Raw genomic sequence first — 17,092 nt, 5'->3', positions numbered from 1 at the left:
AGGTTATGACTTATAAATAAATTGTTCTTCATCGACATGCTATTGTACACACAATTCTCAGTTTCACAGTAATTCGTTTAGTCTCTAAACCAAGTTTATGCACACGGATTTTTGCTGGTAATTCTTGGCACTTCCATGTCTCAAAGTATATTTGCATATATCCATGGCTGCTCTAAAGTGCAACATAAAATCTCAAGTTTTTCACCCAAAAAGAAAGTCAACCAAAGACATGAATAACAAGGAAACTTCAGTAGCTCATTATCGCAAATGTCACTCATATGAGCAAGACATGCAATTTTGTTTTCCTCCTTGCCTTTCTATTCAAGCTTAGAAAGGTGTTTCTGAAAAGAAAAGAAAAAAAAAGTAATGTTTGCTACTGCACAAACAGGTAAATGCAGAAGTCAAAACATATGGGCATGTTGTATTTGACACTTCAGCACAATCAACAGAATCCTGTAAAGTTCTCCATGTATCTTGTCTTCATATTATCAACAATCCCATTAATAAAAAGCATTGCCCTTAACAAAGAACCATTACTTAGTCCTCAGTTACTGAGCACTTTCACCATAAACAGAATATATATCAAATGCAGATCAATCTTTTTTATAACCTATAACTTTAGTAAATCAGCATCTATGAGAAATCCTTCATCTCTTATATCTGACTCAAAAGACATTATGAACAAGAAAGACAGGCAAAAGAAGAAAAAATGAATAGCATAATGACATCATTATGTCATATTATAAACCCAATTCTCAACATTTTGTTCAGATAAGCCTGTGGAAAAAAATATTTTTACTGCAAAACTATGCTCCCCATTCTCTGAAGGGGAATTATCACCTATTATATAACTGAAATAATCATGCTACTTGTTTAATTATCTTATTATCGTTATATTCGTCATCAACTCTACTTTCCTTTTCAGGAATAAATGTGAGGCCACTAGACCTGACTACAGAACTTCTCTAGCCCAAATCTAAACTCTTTTTCATAGCCTCATAAACCAAATACGTAATGCTTGCAGCTGGGACAACCTTGAGAAGATTAGGAAAGAGTCCCTTATAGAAACCTCTATAACCTTCATTCTGAAAGGTTCTCGAAAATACATCAGACATTCCCTTATATGCAGCATCAGAAGTAGTACGTTGAGCTTGCATTCTGGGAGAACAAAAAAAAAAAACAAACCTAGGCAGTAAGCAAATATAACAAAAATGTGGAAAAAAATACCAAAACCTGTATATGATAATGCGGATGAACCCAAATTACCAGAGAAGGGGGACTTTTACACATTATAATCATACCTCGTTCTAATAACCTGCAAAGGATAAACGCATGTTGCCCCTAAACCTCCAGAAATTGTTCCACAGCCTAGTTGCAGAAGAGGACCAGGTTCTACAAAAACAAGAAAGAGTCATCAGAAAGCAATTTGAGTAAGAAATCCAGAAGAAACTCCCAAGTTAAAAAAAAGTAAAGAACCAAAAAAGACAAAAAAACAAGAAGCAAGCCCAAAACACAGGAAGCGGACAGAAAAGTACCAGTATCTTGAAGAATATATGTCCTTGAAAAATCTTTCAAGGTCTCATAGACAGCAAGGTCAATGCCAGCATATGGGATAATCCCAAGAAGAGATGGCACAAGACCTTTATAAAATGCTCGAGGTCCCTCCTGAACCCATATATCCTTGGTTAGTTTCCCCAGATTTGGAGCCCTCCCACCTTCAGAAGCACAAGTCTGTAACCGAGTTTTTACAAGATCCATTGGGTAGATAACAGATTGTGCCACTGCACCTGCTACGCCACCGGCAATAAGTCTCCCACTGGCACCTATATCACCCTTCTTATCCCCCATACTGTCTCCTATTACATTTTTTAGCATTTCATATGCATAGAACTTGATAGCACTTTCAGGTGCAACCTTCATAACATTTAACCCATTACCTCGGAAAAACCCCAAAACACCATCTTCCTTCCATATCTTCTTTACAGCTGGCAGAATACTAGCACGTGTAGTCTGCACTTGCAAAACCACCTTCAAGCGATCGAGAGGAGCAGTTGCAGTGCGAGAAGCTGCTCCTGCTATTCCTCCTGCAATAAAATATTGGCTTCTCTTAACATGTTTACTGATGCCTTGCGGAATAACAGCATGCTCTCCAATATCTACATGGCAAACCCTTTCCCAATGATGATAGATGTTCTCAATAGTAGCTTCATGAGGATAGAGTAGAAGGAAATCTCTCCATTCTTCAAATGTTATGATTCCATTATTGTCCTTATCAACATGCTCTACAAATCGAGCAAGCTCCTCATCATCAATTTGAATCCCTGCAAAATACAAACTGCCAGGGCTTATAAGATGAAAACAACCGTTTAATTGCATCCACGGGAACTACCAGCCCATCCACATGAAGCATTTATAAGAATTAAATATGTGAAATCATGATGCACAGGAACTATTATGTATTTTCATTGGATACAGTGAATTCAAGAAGGAAGCACTTCCAGAAACCCACACAGTACACCATAGATCAAGTATATTAGAAGCAAACCCACAGTTTCAGAGTCTCTGTAAATCCCAAATTATGATTCCAAAAAGCTTAGAGGTATAAATCATGGAGGGTAAAAAGCAAGCACAGACTCATCAATAACACGCACAAGTCCAAGTCTGTAACATGTTTACTCATTATGTAAGAACACCAAAAGATACCTAAATTATATATTCCAAGAAGAAACTGTCTCAAACATCCAGCAAAACAAATTGGCACATAATTTTTATACAGAGAAGACACTATCTTGACTATCAAGCCAAAAAAACTAACACATGAGTATACAAAAAAGAAACTATGTCAAATGTCAAGCCAAACAAACAGATTCCTTAAATGGCGGCAAACATCCCTAAAAAGCTCACATAGAACCTTCATTGCCAAACTATAGGATTCATTGAGGTACCTCAACAAATAAAGACGCATTTATAAAAGTAATGTTAAAAATCAAAGATTCACATTTAACATAGATTTTAGAGAAAAGAAAACACTCATTAGCAACCCCTCTAAAACAGAACGAATCTATAGTTCAGATTTCTGCTCACCAATACTTTGGTTTCAGAAAAGTTAGAATCTAAAAGAACACACTTTTTAACAACAACAAAAGAACACCAGATTCAAAAATACATCCAATGTCCCTCATTCTTTTGTTGATTTAAGAACTGAGATAAGAAAAGTTAAATATAACCTCACAACAGGAAACTAATCTGGCATGCGAAGCCTTACAACCTCTCATAATCTTCCCTCAAGATAATTTCAAACAAAGGCTTTGCATAGCAAACTGGTGGAGGAGCTTCCAAACACCTAAATATAGCCTATACCAAATTCCTATAGAAATTTGAAGTAGACAATACATACCCACAACTCTTCATTACCAATCAAAATACAGCTCTTGTTAAGCTCTATAATGATCTCCAAGGTCAAGGTTTATCTTTCTTTACTGCCATTTGCCACTCCAATGGGCAAAAGACAAAGCTGTCAAAACACACTGACATCTGACAGCAAGCGTAAGACATTCAATTAAATTTCCGTTACAGATAAGTTTTGAGAGTACATCACATAAAGTATTAAAAGAAGTAAGTCACACCAGGTAAAATGTATGATTCAGTCCAGTTAGCATAAATTATTTCACAAATTTTACCTAAGATTAACAGCATTTCTCTGGCCTGAAGACTGTCTCATTCAAGCTTGTTATCTAGGCACCCACGCCAAAATCTCAAATAATGGGAAAAGTTATACATGCTTATCAAACCACACCCCCCCCCCCCCCCCAAAAAAAAAAAAAAAAAAGATTTTAGGCACCAAAATATCACAAAATGAAAGCAATCTATCACCAACAAAAAAACAATGTGCTTCTATAACGATCCATCATTGAGTACAGCAGTTTTTTTATAGTTGTTTTAATCACTTCAATTAGTCCCCAAGGAAAGTTAGCCCAATTGGAAAATTATTAAAAGATTTTATAGAAAGCAAGAAAAAATTCTAGTGTTTAATTACTCTATCTGCTTTTAGTTGCAAACAAGAAACCACACCACAAATTCTCTGGCAAAAACATGCAGTAAGAATTCAAATTACATACCAAGATTGCAAGTGCTTCTAATGAAAGGGACATTAAAAAGATCACAGCTTCTCCATTTATAAGCAAATAACCTCGAGTTGTTCAAACTTTCTAATGATTTCACTATCAACCCCAATCAATGCAACTATCTCACCAAACCAATGAAAAATATCAAGGTAAGAGAAACAAAGCTAAAAATACTCACTTATTATAAAATAATAATAAAGAGAGCATAGCATACCAGCCTTAACAAGCGCATCCCAAAGCTCCTCAGGCAAAATGCATCCATTATGTTCCACATCAATAGCTTGAAAAATCCTATAAAGTTCAAGCTCCTTATCATCCATATACCTCTTGAACTCTTGATAATCCACACGCCCATCTCTGTTAGCATCACAAACTTTCAACAGATCGTTGGCGTACTTATACTCAGCCGGAATCTGCAAAGCTGAGAGACCCTTTTCGATCTGAGCATAATCCAAGAATCCCACATTGGCTGCATCAAAAAAATTGAACAAACTCCGAATCCTTAAATCCCTTTCTTCCTTGGTCTCCCTTAATGCTAAAAGAACATGATCCATTGAGACAGGTCCGGATTGTTTGACCGGGTTGCAACATCCGGGTCTGGATTTTGCCTCCATTTTAGGCAAGCCTACATGCTCCACACCCTGCCCTGCTGCCCCAGACATAAAAACAACAAAACGACAACGTTTTTAATTACCTTAGCAAATTTCACCTCTGTTTATGTGAATGTTGTCCCAAGCATGGAGGTTTGGAAAGAAAGAGATCTGTTTTATAAAATTGGAAACGAAGAACAAAAAAGAGGACCTTTTTTTTTCTTGAGGGAAAGTAATAATAATATACCCAAAGAATCAATCAAAGAAAGGATCCAAAAATTTGACTCGAATTAGTGGGAGAAATAAGACAAAAGATGCAGACTGTTGAAGGAGAGAGGAGGTCAAAAAGAAGGAAAAATAGAGTCAAAATTCAAAAGCAACAGGCTTAGTACATAAAAAAAAATGAGATAAATTCCATGTCTTCTTAATGGGTTTTCGTCTAAGATCAAAATCAATCAAAGAAACAACATTACAGCAGATTGAAAGAAGAAAAGGAAAAGGGAAAACGGGTTGTTCCAATCAAAGAAAAAGCAGGTGAAAAAAAAAAAGAAGCTAACGGAGAGAGAAAGAGTTATTACAAATTGGGAATATACACGTGCGAGATTATTTAAGGTAGAAGAAAGAGTAGTGGTGCCAACGTCCTGACAATGAGATAACACGTATTGGCCCCCCCACAGCTCTACACCTTCCAAATTGCTCGTTCCTTTTGTGGGCTTTGAGATCCTCGAGTCAGAATCAGATACAGAGATTAAAAAATCTGAGTTCTGGGTTTTGTTTTTGCTTTTACCTTATGACTTTCCTTTCCTTTCCTCTCTCTATCTACCACAGGGACAGGGATTGAAGGAAGAAGAGGCTGTCAGAAATAAAAACAGATACTTTCGAATGTTAATATGCTTTTGTTTTTAACCTTTAAATTCCGCAATTATGGAACTCCTTTTTTTTTCCTTGTGGCAGGGGCCGGGCCAGTTGTGCTCACGTGATTCTCATTTCCTCTGTCTTCTTTGGGAATATGGCAGTTTTCTTATACTTTTTTCATTTTTTCAATCCTTTTCTTAGCGCTTAATTATAGAATTGGAGGAAATTTCAACTAAGGTTGTTAAGCATATTCCCATGGATTTGTTATTACACTATGAGATAATAAAAATCTTTAGTTTATAATTTTTTTTAGAAATTTATAAGAGGTGATAGCAATTGATTTACTGTATTTTTTTTCACCCATTATAACTCATAAATGTCAAGTAGCATGGCATACGGATTCGAATTATATTACATTCCAACTATTTTAATTAAATAAAATTTTTTTATTTAAATTGATTCAGAATTAGATTAGAGTTAATTTAATTATTTTTTAGATCTTATTAAAGATATAAATTTTGGATCATGTTTTTTGAATTTATATCAAATTTGAATTTTGAGTTTTTTAAGTTCATATTATTTACATTCAAATTAATTTAAATTTAAATCTTTTAATTTTTGTCAAATGGGATCAAGTTCAAGTTCAAGTTTTCAAATTCGGATTATTTTAACACTTAACAATGAATATACTAAATATAAATAAAATTTGTCGAGAGAGGGCTCGTTGACACTGTCATGAATCCACTTGGCCTATCTTTGCAGGATTTGCCAATGCAGAAGGATGAGCCCTTGCCAAATCCTATTTGGACCACTCATACTCCTTACCCATGATCACAAATGGCTACCATGACATATATATAACGTTTAAAAAGTTCATAAAATTTGGAGCGGAAAAGACTCTGATATTAAAAGCTTCAAACTGCTATAGAGTTGCATTATTCAATGGCTATATGTCACTAACATGACAACGATATTACTGGAGATCTTAGATGCAATACACGCTAAAGCTCATGAGAACATATTCACATCATAATTGCTTCATAGCCATCTCTCTCATGTTTAAGCCGATATCGAATGGCAACAGCAATAACTGTTACCAAACCCATCAAAGCTACCGCTGCCCAAAGGATGGTTAACAGTAGAATACTGTCCTGTGTCTGCATGAGATCATGATTTCATAAAAAAAAAACAACAGAGGTTTATAGCTAAGTTGTTGATAATCAAGAAGCCTCATTGCAACTATACTCTCACCTATTACTTAAACAAAAAAAAAAAAAGAAGCTTTCATTGGATTAGTGGATTTTCTTCATCAATATTTACCATTTGAGAATTAGAAACTTACTTGAACAACAGTCTGTAAGGTGTGCATTGGATTGGGCAATTGTTCTGCAACCAAGATGTAGAATAGCCCCATGACTCCGTAATGATGTTGGACACTACTGTAATTAGACTCCAGAATGAGAGTTTCCCCCACGGATATCTTGACAGTACCTGGTTGAGGATAGCAGGTGGACATTCCTACAATATAACCAGCTTCATTCCCTGCTTCCTCACCCACCCCATACAGTGGCATTGAAGAACACAGAAGTTGGCCATCCTGAATTCGGCACATGCAAACAGGCACAAATCATCATCAGAAGAAGGCATCACATTACTGGAGTTCACCAAATGATCACATTAAACATCTAAATTTCTTTTAACATAAATGAGCCTTTCTGTTGCTTAGGGATAGTAAGTGCCCTTTATAGAAGAGATGTCAAAGTACCTATCTCAATCCTAAAACAAGCCTAGTTTCTAAATACTAGGATCCATTGTTGCAGATAGAGTTATAAGGTTAACATGGGCAGGCTGACTGAAAATTGCACACTGACCACTCTCCATTATGTCATCCTTCTAAATAAAAGAAAATTGGCAAGAAACATAAATATTATGTAAAACTAGGATGAAAACTGCATCACGCATTTGAAAAACAATTCAAACCAATGGGATAAGTATAAAAAATGGTGTTGCAAATGCACAATCTACTTCATCTATGTACATATATATGTGTGTGTGTGTGTGTGTGTGTGTGTAAATAACAAGCAACTTTGCTGAAGACAAAAGATGTAGGGAAAAAATAACATAGACGTGCAAAGTAGAAATAAGACGTTTCAATACCTCCCTATAGAGAGCAGAACCAGAGCCCCCTGAATGTTGGTGTGCAACACCATATATCACATAACCACCAAACGGCATATCAAGGCTTATCCGTTTGGTGTCAATGCACCCATCATCAGCCAATCCACTGCCTTGGCAAGATTCAATATTATATTCCACCTGCATCAAAGCTATTCAGCAACCTGATATCTCAGAAGAAATTTTATTTGACAAAAAGATTTGCTGCAGCACATAAACAGTTCATCTACCTTGCAATCGTGCTCAGCAATATTCCCTGTTGAATTGCTAGACCTTTTCCAATTATCAGTAATGTCGAATATATAAATTTTAACAGGCACAACAGAGCTATCCATATCGACCCATGTCACAGTGTATTTAAGGTAAAGGGTTCTTCTAATGCCCTCAAACCCTTGATTCACCCTGCATTGTGTGTGATCATAGCAACATAACAAACCCCCTTTGTAGTCTGGCCTCAAATGTCTTCCATGTCTGTCCTCCGTAACATTATACAGATCACACCTGCACTCAGTGCATCCCAACTTATCTTCCACACCCCTTGTATCAATGGCATGAACATTAAGCATCCACATCTCCTCAAACCCAGGAGGAATCTCAGCAGGATTACCAACTTCTATTCCATATGGATCAGGAACATGAGTTGCAGTTTTTCGTGTCTCAGAACCAAGGCCAAAGAACTGACCAAGATTCTGACAAATCCCACTATTTCTCGCAGAAATATAATCTGAACTGTTAGATTTTTTATTCTCTTTAAACTCAGATAATTCCACACCTTTACGTGCATAGTATCTTACAACAACCCAATGATGGAGATAAGTCTCATGCAGGGGAACAGGATTCCCAGCCTCATCAATCACTTCTGCATCAAAACTTTTCAAGGCAATATGACCTTTTGGAAAATCGATATTGTAATAGAATCTATCTTCCACTGATCCTGGTCCGAGAACAAACTCAGGTGATAGAAAAACAGCAGTTTTTATCTTATTTTCATTTCCCCAAAAGCCTTGTGAATATGGTAACGTTAGTGTCACCAAAATCCCAACCAAAAGTAACCATCCTGGATTATAGCTTTTCATCTCCCTGCCATTTCAAAATCTTGAGTCAAACCATATAATATCTTCTGAGCTAACCATATATTTCAATGGAATCAAAATTCAAAAATGAAATCAAATAAGAAGACAGTTACTGGTATGGGGAGGGTATAAATCATCTGCAAAATGATAAGATTATGTATAGACAATTCAAATAGATGCTTGAATACTATAGGAACCACTCAAACCAGTATAAATGACTATATGATGCAACTCTGAAGCACAACTGTGAAAACAGCAAAATTACTACTGAACAGTGATTTCTTTTAAAATTTGAAAAAGGTCATTCTCAATTATTCACCTTTAGCCACTTTATTTTGATGGGTTTCAAGTACCATTTTCCCCCATGAAAACGATATATTTTCAGAAATTGACACTCCTCGGTGCATGGATTCATGATGAAGATATAAATAATTATTCATGTTTGATTATTAAGAAAAACAAAACCCAAGATTCAACGTCCCAAACACAGCAGTGAAAATTTCCCACTTGGATTTTATCAAACTACAAGTGCAATCTGCGGTGAAAATACACAGCCAGGGAATTATCAATTCCACGGCAAAAGCAATCCAAACAAAAGAAATCCCAGAAAAAAAAAAAAGAAGCTAAATCTTGTATAGGATTAGCAAAGATAAAGAAAATTAACGCAACTGGAAAAGAACGGGAAAAAAACAAGGCAAAAGCTACGTACCTAAGCATTCTGAGATTACGTCTTCACCCACCAGTCCTTGCAGTCCTGCACCACTTGTCTTGAACGTTCCTACGGAAAGAGAAATTTCAAACTCTAATAGTTGAATATATATATAGATATATGAGACAAATAGAGGATTTGCCACGTGTTTTTACGAGAGCATTGGCTTAGGCTTAGCTATTTACGCCATATCCGAGAAAACATTTTCATGAATATGATAATTTTGTCAATACGGGAAAAGACGGGATGCAAAAACATAAGCCATGACGCCAATCTGAAAGTAATTTGACTTTGGTATTCATTTGTTAACAAAACTTAAATTTCCATTGACTGCTACTTGTTTAGCAAGTAACGTCATTGCTTTTTTTTGTTTTTATGTTATTTTTAAGGATGAAAATTTTTTTGAAAAATTAAAAATTCATTTAAAAACATAATATTTAATTTAATTCAGATTGATTTTTTATTAAATTTAAATTAAATTTAAATATAAATATATATTAAATTTAAATTAAATTTTTAATTAAAAAAATTAAAAACAATCAAATCTAATCAAATCATATATATTTTAATTTATATTTTTTATAATTTTTTATAAAATAAAAATAATAATTTTATATCAAAATTTATTTAAATATATTAAAATCTTACATAATTAATATTAAATCGAATTCAATCGAAACCCAAACGTTATCAATTGATGTTGTCCATTGAATTCACGTCGAAAGGACAAAACATATGTTCGGGGCCCAAAAACTGAATGGTTAAGAAGAGGAAGACAAGTCGAAACCATACAACAGTAGAAAATGTTCCGTTTCCCACTACACTCTCTTCTCACAACTTCCATGGCGATAATAATAACTGCGACTATAGTGGCGTATCTGTTTTGGACAGATGCGCCAACGTGAATGCCATCGAGCTCTTTCAGTTGCCCACGGAACCATCGCCACTGAGCCCATTAGCGGCTTTTGATCCCTCTAAATGTTGCCGAATTGACTTTACAAGCTATAGTCTTTGCTGAAGATTTATGCTATATATTAAAATTATCTTCCAAGGGATTTTTTTTTTTTTTTTTTACATTTGTCCAAATTATTAATTTTTTTATTAATTTTTATCTTTAGTTAAAATAAAAAATAAATTAAATATTTATAATTTATAACTCTTTATTAAAAGAATTTCAAAGGGATTAGAGAGTAATATTTATCCTAATATTATAAAATAATCATTTTATCCATTAAAAAAATAAAATAATTAACAATACTAATATAAAAAATTAAATTACCCAAACGCATTATATTATGATATCTGTCTAGTATTGTAAAATAATCATTTTATTCTTTTTAACATTATAAAATAATATTTTATCCTTTAATCAAAATAAAATAATCTAACATGTAAAAAATATGTTAAAATTTTTAAAAAATAATATTTTGACATCTGTCCAGTATTGTAAAATGATAATAAACATGAGGCATATAAGCAATCGGAATCTGTTGGTTTATCCTAATATGATAGAGGCCGATTTTTTTTTTATTTAATTTGTTTCATATTTTATTAATAAATTTAATATTTAATGTATTAATTTAAAAAATTAACTTGATAATATAATATATTTATATTTGATTAAAATGTAATTTATATTTAAACTTTTTTTAATAAATATTATACTAAAATAAAATCATTAAATTAAATTTCAAGTCAAATTTATTCAAATACAAGTTATAAATAATTTTTGAGATATAAAATTAAGCCTTAAAAATGATAATCAACTCTCAAGTAAGATAAGTTCAATTAAAAATATTATATAATTAATTCTGATTTGAATTGACATTTTATATTTATAAAATATAAAATAATAATTTTAGTATGAAACATGGTCTGTCTTAGGACCAATTGGTTTTGAATATATTTTTATATTTATCGAGTATTTGAGTTTTTTTTTTTTTATATAAGTGAGTAGGTTATTCACTTAATAATTTTTTTATTTATTAAAAATGTAAAGTTTATTATTAAAATAAAAAATTTAACATTTTATCAAATAATTTTTTTTATTTGTAATTATAAGCAGATGTATAAAAAGAACCCCTAAAGCCTTAATTTTTATTTTTTATTTTTTGGTAAAATTAAAGCCATAATTTAAAGATCGGAAATAACGGGTGCAAAAGAAATCAGCAACGATATCTCACTTTTCTAAAGGCATAAAATTTGGAAATTTTACCTAAAAATAAGCCTTCAAACGTTTGACCACCTATCTGCAAAGTTTAGAGAGACCGGACAGCGAAGCAGCAGCTGTTGCAACCAGGTTTCACCCCATGTCTTTCATTGTTGTGTCTCGGCTACATACTTAGATTTACTTGCTTCTGTCTTGTTTTATGCCTTCCTCCCAAAATCTGAAACCAAGAGCAAGAACTACTAGGAGATGACAGGGAAAAAGGAAAAATCCAAGGAGAGAAGGGAAAAGAGACTGCAAGAGATTGCCCTTCTCGGGACCATTCCTTATTCTGATCATCAGAGGTATTTTCTTGCTTCCCTTGGAGAATTTCCGTTCTTTTTCTTTGATTTTGGTAATTGGTATTTCGACAGATAAGGGAAAAACAAGGGAATGTGTTTGTAGATTTGGAAATTCTAGAGGATATGTCACCCTATGACATTTGGGATTTTGTTATTATTATTATTAATGGGATTGTTTTCTTGAGATATGTTCATTAATCATTACAAATGTTGATGCAGTTAGCTTGGTAATGCTTTTAATATTAAGGCGGTTAGTTTGATATTATTTTTCTTGCTCGGTGATCTTCTCTAAAGGAATTTCTTGTCATAATCATTTTTAGTTTGCGATTATTACTTGGAAGTTGGAATAATATCAATTATAATAGCAGAATATGGATAGCCTATACATAAGAGTTGGAGATGTGCCGGATTCATTTCACATTCTATACAAAAAATCTTGCAAAGATTTACTTTTAGTTTCCTTATTATAGGTGGTGGTCAGAAGAAACTATTGCTGTAGTAACTGGTGCTAATAGAGGAATTGGGTTTGAGATTGCGAGACAACTTGCTGGGCATGGATTGACAGTAATACTAACATCAAGGGACACTAGTGTTGGCATTGAAGCAGCCAAGGTCTTACAAGAAGGGGGTTTCAATGTGGATGTCCACCAGCTCGATGTCTTGGATGGTGAATCAATTTCAGCGTTTATTGAATGGATAAAAGAAAAATATGGTGGCATTGATATTCTGGTAAGATAAAAATTCATCAATCATTTGTCCACTCATTTTGGGAATTCAGCTTGGTGTTAATTTTTACTTCTTGATCGGTTTCTCTTTCATTGAGCAATTAGCTTAGCTTACTGCTTTGCCCATTGCCCAACCTTTTGTGTTTCTTTTGATGTTTTTCATGCAATCTTATATTTTGCAGGTAAATAACGCAGGTGTTAACTACAATCTTGGGTCTGATAATTCTGTGGAATTCGCACGGCAAGTCATTGATACCAATTATTATGGCACCAAAAATATGATTAAAGCAATGATACCATTAATGAGACCTTCTGCTGCTGGTGCTCGTATTGTTAATGTGAGCTCACGGCTTGGAAAACTAAATGGCCGGCGCAATGTAAGTAAAGGATTCTCTACCTTTATCCACAGACTCGACCCTCTTTTTTTTAACGAAGTTCTCTCATTTCTCTTCTCTTTTGGAGTACTTTCATTTTTGCTTTCTTAATGCTATGATTTGTGGTTCTTTACTGTGAGTAAATCATGGTCACTTCCTTCCCTGAATCTTTTTCTTGTTACAGTTTCTCCTTCTCTTCTGTTTATAAATGAAACAAGTCTCTCCTTCTATCATATAGGCGCTGTACCTTTTTTGCATATGCAAAATAAATTCTGTATCAATTTATTTAACATCTTTTGGTTCTGGCTCTGGCCCGCTTCTTTGCTCAAGGGAGGATATAGTGCATCATCTATGCCTTCTAGCATAGCAATGTGTTCATGCACATGTTCAGGAAGAGGCATGTCTATTCTTCTAATCGATCGGTAAGAGGCAAGGGTTGCTATGTCCTTGTTACGTGGCTATAGCATTTGCATTGTGTCTTTTAAGTTGAAGTTGTAACCTGGGAGGGAATGATGGAATAGAAAACTTAGACTCCTGGCCATCTATTTGATATTAATTATTTATACAACACATTGCTGAAGGTCATCTACTTTAAATTGCCTTTTATATTCATAATTTTCTGGAGATCTCCATTTCTATTATCATTTATTTTCCTTATGTCACCTCATAAAATATTATTTTTTCGTATGCAAACTAAATTTCGGCTTTTTCTTATAGAGAATTCAAGATGCAGCTTTGAGAGAAGAACTAATGGATTTGGAAACTCTCTCTGAGGAACTGATTGATAGGACATTGTCTACTTTCCGACAACAAGTTGAAGACGACACTTGGCAATCAGGTGGATGGCCTCAGACATTCACCGACTACTCATTATCTAAACTTGCTGTTAATGCTTACACTAGGCTAGTGGCAAAAGAACTCTCTGATCGACAAGAAGGTGAAAAGATATATATCAACTGTTACTGCCCAGGATGGGTGAAGACTGCTATGACAGGTTGGGCTGGCAATATTTCAACTGAGCATGGGGCTGATACTGGCGTCTGGCTTGCCCTTCTTCCAGACGAGGCAGTAACAGGGAAATTTTTTGCAGAGAGACGGGAAATAAACTTCTGAGGCAACAAAGCTTACTATTGCAAGGATTAGTAATCTATTAGAAGCTTTCATGTATTAAAACTGCTGAAAGTAACTTGTTTGAGAAGGTTTGCCTGCCCTGCATTATGCAAAAATGAATTGCCTCGCGGTAACTACTGAAGGCTGAGAGCTAGCACCTGTTATTTGGTGCTATCTTTTCAACCTTCAAAGTATTATAGTCACACATTTAACAGAGTAAACAGTACTTCAAACTCCATGATAATTTCTTGTAAGTGAAAAATATGTTTATTGCTCAATCTAGCTATAGTTTGTTTAAAGCTCATCATTTTTTTTTTTTGGGTTCTTTTGTATTTCATCTTTCAGAATGAAGACTTCTTTGATGTTGATGTTGGGACTATCCTAGTTAGCTCCTTATTCTTTTAAAGCTTGTTTACTATTTCCTTCTATATAATGTAAGAATAACAATAAACATAAATCTTCTTTTTGACTTAAGCAAATTTTAGTTGAAAAAACTCTCAACTCAAAAAGCAAATTGAGTCTGTAATCCAATCAAAAGCGAAGTTAACATTTTACCTTGAAGTGGCAAATGGTTTTTTGTTTTTTCAGAAATAAGATATGTCATTAATTCAAACTAATTAACTTGGGTAATCGGATTATTTTGGGTTTAAATCATGAACCGTCCAACTTGCTTGCAAGCATTGGATCGTGGACTTGAAATTCCATGTGGATCCAAGAAGGCCGCGATGCCATCCATGACTAGCCTTTCAGGGCCAACTCCCCTTTTAAAAAGGCCACGATTTTCACCCCACCATCGTTTCATTTCTTCGGTCTTCAGAGTCCTGAATCGCCTTCGTTAAGCCGATGGCCACCCTCAGAAAAGCTCTTCTTAACGCCCATCGAGTCCTTAATTCTTCCACCGTTCCCAATCGGACAACGACCTTTTTCAGGTACCCATCAACCTTTTGTTTTCACCTTTCTTTGCTTTTGTTAGTTTTGCTTGAAACATTATCGTTTTCTTGTCAGGCCACAATATGGTTGGATTTCAAGATTTTCTTACAGTAATATTAGCAACACTCAGCCATTAGACATTGATCTCTCAACTGAAGAAGGCAAAAGGCGTCTGTTTAACAGGTTATCTTTCATCATTTTTCTTTTGGATACTTTTCTGATGTGTTTTGATGGGTTCCTTTTTTGGGTTTTCTTTGTTATAGATTGTTGTATAGGAGCAAACAAAGGGGGTTTTTGGAACTGGATTTGGTTCTGGGAAAATGGGTGGAGGAACATATCTATTCCATGGACGAAACTGGAATTAAAGCTCTTGTTCATGTCCTTGATTTGGTATTCTTCTTCTCTTGAAAAAGTTTGTTGTTGGTTGCTTATTAGCCAAATTTACATGCGTTTTAGTTCAAATTACTCTCTTATTTGTTTCATGGTTTTAGTTGGTGTTGCTTATATTAAACCATAGTGGATGATCATGTGAGTAATATAATAGAATTAAAGAGTTTTGGGGTTGTAATGCTTAGCCCAGAGCTATGTCTGACTCCTGTCAATTTGAAGCGCGCCTGAGCATTCATGCTTTTTTTTCCTGCTCAATTTAAGTAGGCTTTTGAGTGTAGGTTACTTGTTATTGTTTTTTATTGCCTTCCCATAATTGATTTAAATTTAGAATCTATAGACAGACAATTATGATTTTTAAGTCTTTAATGTCTTCTAATGATTATGGATTCTTTGGGTGAACATGTAAGATTATCCACATACAAATTTGATCCAACAAACTTCCAGCTTCATGTTTGTTAATCTTATCCTGTTGCCAATAAGCCTTTACTTTGCTAAGTTTGTTCGATCAGTCATTGATCTTTGCTTTTTACCAATTATGGCCTGTTGCAATTCCATCTAGGCTTATCAGCAACTAGTATGGCTTTCCGTTGTAATTCTTCGCTTGTCTTTATTAAGCTTGACCTGTTAGCTATTGACCTGCACACATCAAGTTAAACTTTGGCTTGTTGCGAACACCCCTCTTTTCTTGTCACTGATAAGATTTTGATGTTGGCACCCGGAAATTCATAGCAGATATTAGAGACACTGGCAATGTCCTTTCCAGCACATGTTCACATAAAAAAACCTTGCCTATTGCCGAACATATTAACAACAATGGTGAACCATGGATGTCTAACCATAAAGTCGTATGAAAATATCTAGTGAAAACCCTTTATAAATGCTTTTTCTCCATCAGAATTGTTAATTTTTGGTTTTATTGCAAGAATTCAAAACATGCCTTCTCGTTGCCTTTTGTTGCAATATTTTGTTTCTCTTCTGCAGGAAAACCCCGATCTCTGGAAATGGTTAACTGGTCAAGAACAACCACCTGAAGCAGTGAGCGTTAATCCTGTAAGAAATGATCTAAACTGTAAAAGTTTCACTCTTGTTTCTTTTATTTCTTTGCTTTCTTATATGATCTTTTGGTTGGATAGGTCTTCTCTTCAGTGCAAGAGAAGGTCTTGAAAAACCTCAACAACCATTCTGCTCCCGAGACCCGAGCAACACCTGGCCAGCCATGGGTGAGAGGGTGGGATGATATCAAGAAAGGTCCTGATAGCCCTATCACAGGAAACCAGTAGCTTTTCTATTCTTTTAAAGACAGCAGCTTCAGAAGACAGTTATTTTGTAACAAATTAAGGTGCATAATATGTATTTCTTCACTGTTATATACAAGATTATGAAAATAAGGATGGCTGCACTGCTGCAGTGAAGCTGGAGATATAAGTAAGCCCTGGCTCTGTTTGGCATAGATCTTTCGTGAGTTGATCCATAACATAAAAATTGTCACTCAAATTGATCTGCCCTTCTCTCTGCTTTCTCAAATGGTT

The 17,092-nt window shown here is 34.5% G+C and overlaps 4 protein-coding genes across 6 annotated transcripts; 2 read left to right on the top strand and 2 right to left on the bottom strand.

The window, feature by feature from the left end:
* Window positions 1-710: 710 nt before the first annotated feature.
* Window positions 711-4,738, bottom strand: LOC111289475 (calcium-dependent mitochondrial ATP-magnesium/phosphate carrier protein 2-like). Its single transcript, XM_022880550.2, has 4 exons — window positions 4,339-4,738; window positions 1,536-2,321; window positions 1,302-1,392; window positions 711-1,158 (listed from the first exon to the last, which is right to left on the bottom strand). The coding sequence occupies exons 1-4, from the start codon at window positions 4,736-4,738 to the stop codon at window positions 966-968; spliced, it is 1,470 nt and encodes a 489-aa protein (XP_022736285.2). The 3' UTR covers window positions 711-965.
* On the bottom strand, window positions 4,444-9,597 carry LOC111289476 (uncharacterized). 3 transcript variants are annotated; one of them, XM_089768564.1, is made up of 5 exons: window positions 9,527-9,597; window positions 7,975-8,824; window positions 7,727-7,885; window positions 6,912-7,166; window positions 4,444-4,770 (listed from the first exon to the last, which is right to left on the bottom strand). In XM_089768564.1, exons 1-5 carry the CDS (start codon window positions 9,532-9,534, stop codon window positions 4,750-4,752), a joined length of 1,293 nt encoding a protein of 430 aa, XP_089624690.1. In that variant the 5' UTR covers window positions 9,535-9,597; the 3' UTR covers window positions 4,444-4,749. The 3 variants fall into 3 exon arrangements, with proteins under 3 accessions (XP_089624690.1, XP_089624689.1, XP_089624691.1); XM_089768563.1 differs by lacking the exon at window positions 4,444-4,770 and adding an exon at window positions 6,475-6,726; XM_089768565.1 differs by lacking the exon at window positions 4,444-4,770 and adding an exon at window positions 6,809-6,826.
* Window positions 9,598-11,661: 2,064 nt separating this feature from the next.
* Window positions 11,662-14,622, top strand: LOC111290989 (short-chain dehydrogenase/reductase 2-like). The gene is made up of 4 exons (XM_022882515.2): window positions 11,662-12,037; window positions 12,505-12,763; window positions 12,942-13,136; window positions 13,851-14,622. Exons 1-4 carry the CDS (start codon window positions 11,943-11,945, stop codon window positions 14,244-14,246), a joined length of 945 nt encoding a protein of 314 aa, XP_022738250.2. The 5' UTR covers window positions 11,662-11,942; the 3' UTR covers window positions 14,247-14,622.
* A 387-nt stretch (window positions 14,623-15,009) lies between these two features.
* Window positions 15,010-17,013, top strand: SDHAF2 (succinate dehydrogenase assembly factor). The gene is made up of 5 exons (XM_022882518.2): window positions 15,010-15,172; window positions 15,249-15,356; window positions 15,437-15,563; window positions 16,545-16,613; window positions 16,697-17,013. The coding sequence occupies exons 1-5, from the start codon at window positions 15,087-15,089 to the stop codon at window positions 16,841-16,843; spliced, it is 537 nt and encodes a 178-aa protein (XP_022738253.2). The 5' UTR covers window positions 15,010-15,086; the 3' UTR covers window positions 16,844-17,013.
* The last annotated feature ends 79 nt before the right edge of the window (window positions 17,014-17,092 follow it).

This window comes from Durio zibethinus, chromosome 11 (genome assembly GCF_047325235.1).
Source record: "Durio zibethinus cultivar Kanyao isolate XHJ-2024 chromosome 11, ASM4732523v1, whole genome shotgun sequence".
Lineage (NCBI taxonomy): Eukaryota > Viridiplantae > Streptophyta > Magnoliopsida > Malvales > Malvaceae > Durio > Durio zibethinus.
The sequence above is the reverse complement of the archived record's forward strand: the minus strand, read 5'-3'. Positions and strand labels throughout refer to the sequence as shown.